General features: G+C 29.0%; 1 protein-coding gene across 1 annotated transcript; it reads right to left on the reverse strand.

Moving 5' to 3' along the window:
- Window positions 1-2,236: 2,236 nt before the first annotated feature.
- LOC108545987 (protein anoxia up-regulated) lies at window positions 2,237-6,595 on the reverse strand (the record flags this gene model as incomplete). Its single annotated transcript, XM_017897885.1, has 5 exons — window positions 2,237-2,527; window positions 4,126-4,329; window positions 4,980-5,144; window positions 5,647-5,705; window positions 6,574-6,595. Coding segments are annotated over 5 exons (741 nt in total), but the record flags the coding sequence as incomplete, so codon positions are not given.
- Between the last annotated feature and the right edge of the window lie 37 nt (window positions 6,596-6,632).

A 6,632-nucleotide genomic window follows, 5' to 3' on the forward strand; every position in this document is an offset into this window, starting at 1 on the left:
TAATATAAATAAATATATGATTGGACTTTTTAATAATTTTCCTTTCACGTTTTTAATATTTAAACTTATTTAAAGTATCTCATTTGTTAAAAATTTGAAACATAAGTATTCGAAAATTTGCATGAGCGACTATACTTTAAAGAAGAAAAAGTTATAAAGACGTTAATTCACGATGTTTTATTAAATAATTAATAACACTAGGACTAGGATTTTACCGATCTGTAAAATATGTTTAAGGAGAGTACATATATGCATATGTATATTGTATGTAATAATTAAAATGGTACGATGAAAATAAATAGATATTACAATGACATTTCTATCTCGATAGAAGTCTATAATAATTTCACAAGAAGCAGCTTGTTTTCAAGAAGTGCAATAATAAAAAGATTGAAATGAATCACTTTGGTTTTTGTAATCCTACTGTTAACTATGGTTACCACATTCACAGTCACTGACGTAAGTTCACGTCATTTATGATTCTGTTTCTGGTTGTCTCTGACGTCGATTCACGTCATTTCAAGTTCCGTTTCTGGTTGCCTTTGTCTTCAAGGAACAATTATTTATAATATTGATATTTCAAAATAAATTTTGTAATTTTCATTCATGCTTTAACCCTTTTATTTCTAACCAAAATATTAATTATATATATATTTTCACATTTAATTATATTAAAGAAAGAAATTTAATTATATTCTATACCTTTAAAGCTTCAAGAGGGTAAACAGTAAAATTTTGCTTCAGGAAATTAATATTTCCTTTTTTAGGAATTTATTCTCAAATTCGTATATGTATGTAAAAAATGATCTTTTTAAATATGTATATATCACGAACTTGGAACTGAAACTAAAAAGGATAACGATGAAAGTCTGCGACAACCAGCTTTTTAATCTTTTTATTCTACTCGAACCGATTGTTAATACAATCACAAAATTGGAAAAATAATCAGCTACAAATGTATTACGTTGAAACTTACAAACCTTAATAGCAAAATATCTGAATACACTAATAGTAAAATAGTGTTCCGGATATTTACCTTTTTGTATAGATCGAATGGTCCTGATCATAAGAATTTAATGCTATGACACAACAGCAATTAAATGAAAACGTAAGTATCGAAGCAAAGTATAATTAATTAAAGTGCTCCAAAGTGGTGAAAGTACAAGGAAATCAGCAAGAGTATTTTGTGTCGGAAGGTCTACAATCACAGATACTAAAAATCTAGATTCCTCAAATGCTAGTAGTAGTACGAAAACTTTTTAAAGAATCTAAAACGTAAAAGTGCAGAGGGCATTGTATTTCAATAGTTTCGACAACAAAACAACAAAAATATACGAATATCTAGATCTGTGGTACATGAGAACGTTCTAGGAATAAATAAAAGAGTCAACTTAAATTTTACAGCTAATAATTGTTAATTAACAAGACTCCTTTTAAGGAAATCGTTTTTATTCAAATAAATGAATTTAATATCAGAAAGCTTTTGTGCTATTGTCCAAAAATCAAATTCGAACACTTCTGTTTGCCTATTAGTACAATATGGACTTTCTTGGAACAAAAAGAAAGAAATCCAAATTTAAGAATTACAGTAATTGATAAAAAATCTCTTTTGAAGAAGATCATTTTTAACAAGTCAATTTAATATCAGAATTTTTATTCTATTAAAAATTTAATTAATAAATTAAGTTTAATTTAATAATAACTAATTAGTAATAAATTAATAAATTAAATTTAATACGATAAAAGTGACTGTTCAATTATTAAAAAATTGAATTGTTCGGATACTTTTGTTTTCGTAGTAGTTAGGTATGAGAGAATATAATTGCCGTCAAAATATTGAAATAAATATACTGGTAATTAATCGCTCATTCTATACTACATTCACAAAAAATGTAGAACTTCTTTTGCAAAGTAGCACAAATTAATGCCATTAAATCTAGTTTGCGAGTCAAAGTAATTTGAGTCAAAATTAACTTTTTAATTTTGCAAAGGAGCTTCCATCATTTCGAAACAAAAAATACATAATTTGAACAATCATCATAATTATTATATATATAATACAGTAAATGAACCATTCATAGGTCAAAGTGTTTAACTCCTCTTTTCGAATCTTCCCAAATTTAAAAATTAAAATTACTTCAAAGTACTTGACATTTCGTATTTAAAATAAATTTCTACATTTCGTTTCATGGAGCTAATCGATTTGGCGAATGAGCGGTTGAAACCAAAGGTTAGATCACCTTTTCATGGTCCTCATCCTACGAATATTTTCCAAACGCCTTTTGTTTCTGCTAGCATTGGCTTTCGCCTCGTTCGCCGCTGCGTTCGCCTTAGCTGCGGCGCGATTCGTGTTGGCCAGCTCTTGCCTAGCAGCTCTCAGCTGATTTGACAATTCCTCCATCCGCCTTTTTGCCGCATCAACCAATTCCTCTCTCTCTCGTAAAGTTTTTTGGGCCCCGTTTGCGGCAGCCTGGGCATTCGCTGCGTTCGCCTTAGCCGTCTGCATCGCGTGTGTCAGCGTCTTTAACTGCATCGCAACCAAAGGAAAAGAGAAGTAAGGTAAACCAACTTCTTCGATCGGGTTGCGTTCTGATTTTTACGATATTGAAAGTATTTCTCGGTAATTCTTGCCAGCTTGTTAAGGCCGTGTATTACGGCCAGCAACAATAAAATGAATCATATAGGAAACTCGGGTACCTCAGTGAACGGCTAATCATATATATAGCTATGCGTATACGTGCGTGGATACGTAGAGCAAGTTGCTAAATGCTTGCCATTAGTATTAAGTATGATGTTTATACGTCACGCCATTTATAATTCCTTCTAGAATAGTATGCAGATTTTCGTAAGGAACTGTTGGTGGCTAAGTAGTTAAGTAGTTAAATAAATTATTATATATAAATGAGGTTATAGATATAAACCAAGATTTTGCTACTTATCCAGGTATACGCGTAATGCTAGATTTTAACGTAAATATATTTGTATTTTGTGGTAAGTATGTTTGATATGAAAGTTAAGATTTTTTCGAGTTCAAGTTTCTGTAGTCACGCGTGAAGCTAGACTACATATTTTGTTTCAATTCAGAATTTAAATGTAAACACTTACATATTTACGTTGACATATTGATATTGACATAAAATTAAAATTGTAGTCAGTATGTAAATATATAAGTTAGTATGAAATTGAACAATGTTTTAAAACAATAGTTGGAATAAAAACGTCGAATGTAATTTGAATTATAAAAGGTTAAGTGTAGGTAACCCATATATAACGTGGTTTCGATATAACGCGATTCAAAAATCATACCCAATCCTTACATAACATGCAGTATTCGTCAATATTTATGTATTTACATACATGTAAATTGTCAGCTTCCTGCAACTTTAAATTGTATTAATTTTTCATTTTATGATACATATCTTGATGCATACACGTAGCGCAAATAAACGAATATGTATATATATATATATTGTTAAATAATAAATAAATTATTTTCTCCAAAAAATCTAAAACTATTCTTGTGCATAATCTGAATTCATTCGATATTTCTCTGGAAATATGGTGTAATCTGTACCTTTCCATATAGTAATAAAATTTTATTCGTTAAGCTGTTTAAATGAATAATCGTTTTAAAAATTGTTTAAATCACTCAATGTAGCTATCATATATGTATTTTTAACGAATGTGAAAATAAAATGAACATAATATGTGAATCGAATAAATTACTCTTGGATTTTAGTAAGACACATTTATGGAAAAAATCTCCTAGGATAGCTCTAAATATCTATTGCGATACGCAAAAAGAAGAGAAGAATTACTACCTTAATAATGATTTCTCACGGATCGTTCGTTAATTCGATGATAACGTACCAAGATCTTCTTTACTAATTGATTACCTCATTTGATACGTATCAGATTCGTCTGTTATTTCATCTATCCGCTTAGTTTCTTTCAATTTCAAGATTTAAAATTAAATGATCGTCAGATAAAAAGAAATAGAAATTGATGAGAAATGAGACGTGACAAATGAACGTTCCAATATTAATTCAAGAATGAAATTGTTTACACTTCAAGTTACCAATGTAAGTTTTTATTTCCTTCGGTCATTAAGCTGAAATACATCACCTGATCTTGAGATTGACGAGCTGCTTGTAGGGCAGCATTAACATTAGATTGTTCTCGCTCCAGAGATGAGGACTCTTCTTGAACGACTGATTGTGCTTCCCTTACTTCTTCTTGTAATTGATCTACTATGACTTTCTTCCCTGTCAGCGCTTCTTCCGCAGCTTTTGCTGCCTGTACTGCTTTCTCTGCAAGCTGTGTCTTCACCTGTACGTCAAAGGACATTTGTACAAATTCATATGAAACTTGGCAAATATCGTTCAGTTTCATTTTATCGGTAATTTTATAGTAATTTCATTTATATTTATTTCGTGAATATTTTTTTTATTAGTTCTAGTTTCATTTAATCGATAATTTTATAGTAATTTCATTTTTATTCCATTGATAACTTTATATTCATTTTTTGTATATCTTATTTGTTCCCAGTGTTACTAATAGACGCTTAGCGAAACGTAACACGCTATAACACAATTACTTTCACGAGTAATATTTTTAGTCATTATGTGGGAATTAGAGTTTAGCGATTTCGTAGAAAACGGTAACTCGCTTAGTTTGTTTTCGCAACGAATAATGCGAACATTCATAGAATATGCGCATCAATCCCACATGTGAGAAACAAATCTGACGTAATAGGATTCACTATATGAGATTTGATTTAAGGCTTGCCGTAATATAGATCTTTCATTGATCGTAGGCGTCTAAAGATTCGTTCCTTCGAGAAACTCGAAGAATACAAGCTTAACGAGAAAATAACTCTCCTTTCTGTTTTATCGTGCATAAAATAAAGGTATAAGATCTTTACTTGTGTCCCTACGATGGAACACCATAAATGAATAGGTCGGAAAAAGAATAAGTACTTGACGTGCGGCTTGCTGACCAGCAATATTCTGTGCTTCTGAAGCAGCTTTGGCTTCCTGTGCTGCTTTCTGCGCTATGCTACTGCTTTTCTCTGGAACCTTTTTGGGATTATTTGACCCACTGCTACAACTTGGTCCATTAGCGTAACGCATTTCCCTTTGATTCTATGTAAAAAATGTAAAAAATGTTACTGTTATTAAATTCAATTAAATTATCATTAAGTTAAAAATATAGCAACCAGTTAGTAACATTGTTCGACAGTTTGTAAAAATCAGACTCACTCCTCGTACAATTCTGGATTGATTAATTTTAAATTAAATAATTCCCAAATATTATATATAAAATTATATATATAAAGTTTTTCGATTTTTATCATGTACATACCCATGTTATATTTCACACGTTTATTCAAAGTTATGTATGTATTATGATACTCATGTATAATATGGTGTATATCATGCGAATATTTCTTGGAGAATTAACAAGTTATCGTTGTTAATTGTAAGTTGCATTGAAATAAAGGTGCGGAAAAATAAATTCGTAAATACAAGACACGAATCCGAGTCTTTTCATTGAAGGTTAGTAAATGGTAACTTCGTCAGAATGAAAAGGCATGGAACAATGATGACCGTGTAAATGAGTAATAAGAAGTAGTTTTAGACTTACTAAGTTAATTGGAATCTTGTGAACTCTTCCACAATCAAAATATTCGAACGTCAGAAGCACTAAAAAATTACATTTACTTGGTTAGAAAATTAAGGATGGGAGTTTCTTGGACAATACTCACTGATGTAAATGTAAAAGATGTACATTCTGAAAACAAGGAATTTAAGTAAATGCCGGATTGTAATTCATATAAATCATCATATACCAAAGTATAAAATTATTTTTAATTAGTGTGACGTATGGAAGCACATTAACCAAAGAAACGAATGAAACGCGATTGTATCGAATTTTGCATGTCGAATATACAATATGTATACAATACAATTTATATATTATATTGTTACTAATATTACTAAATATTATATACAATTATTATATATCAGAATTAATTTATTAAAATATCATTTATTAAATAAATAGTAAAATCTTATGAAATCAATTGCAATATTTTAAATATTCTCGTGATATCCAAAAAATAAAGAATAAAACTACTAGGTTGCAAATAAAATAATATTTGCGTATAATAACATAAAAATTTATAAAATAAAAAATGAAGATAACCGTAAATAAAAAATATAATGATATAAATAATATAAATGAATATAATTAAAATATTATATTCGTATATTATTTTAAAAAGTATCATTAAAATTGAATATTAAATTATTCCTTTATACAATAAACAAAAATGCAATACACAAATATTTCTCTACTATAGATTTTAAGCTTGTTCAAGTGTTTTAATTCCTTTTCGAAATTTAGAAAACCACGTTAAATTTAAATCCCAAAATATTCTATTGCGAAATAAGATATTTAATACAAAATAAAGTTTCTTTATTACGAAACCATAACTATAATCGTTAATTTCTTTTCTTTCAAATGCTTACGTTTTCAAGATCCGGTATTTAAAACCTAAATGTATTAAACCAATTAAAAGGATATATAGGATATACAAATATATTTATTTATATTGCGATAAATTTATT

The sequence above is a fragment of the Eufriesea mexicana genome, unplaced genomic scaffold (assembly GCF_001483705.2).
Source record: "Eufriesea mexicana isolate 0111107269 unplaced genomic scaffold, ASM148370v2 scaffold598, whole genome shotgun sequence".
NCBI classification, from domain to species: domain Eukaryota; kingdom Metazoa; phylum Arthropoda; class Insecta; order Hymenoptera; family Apidae; genus Eufriesea; species Eufriesea mexicana.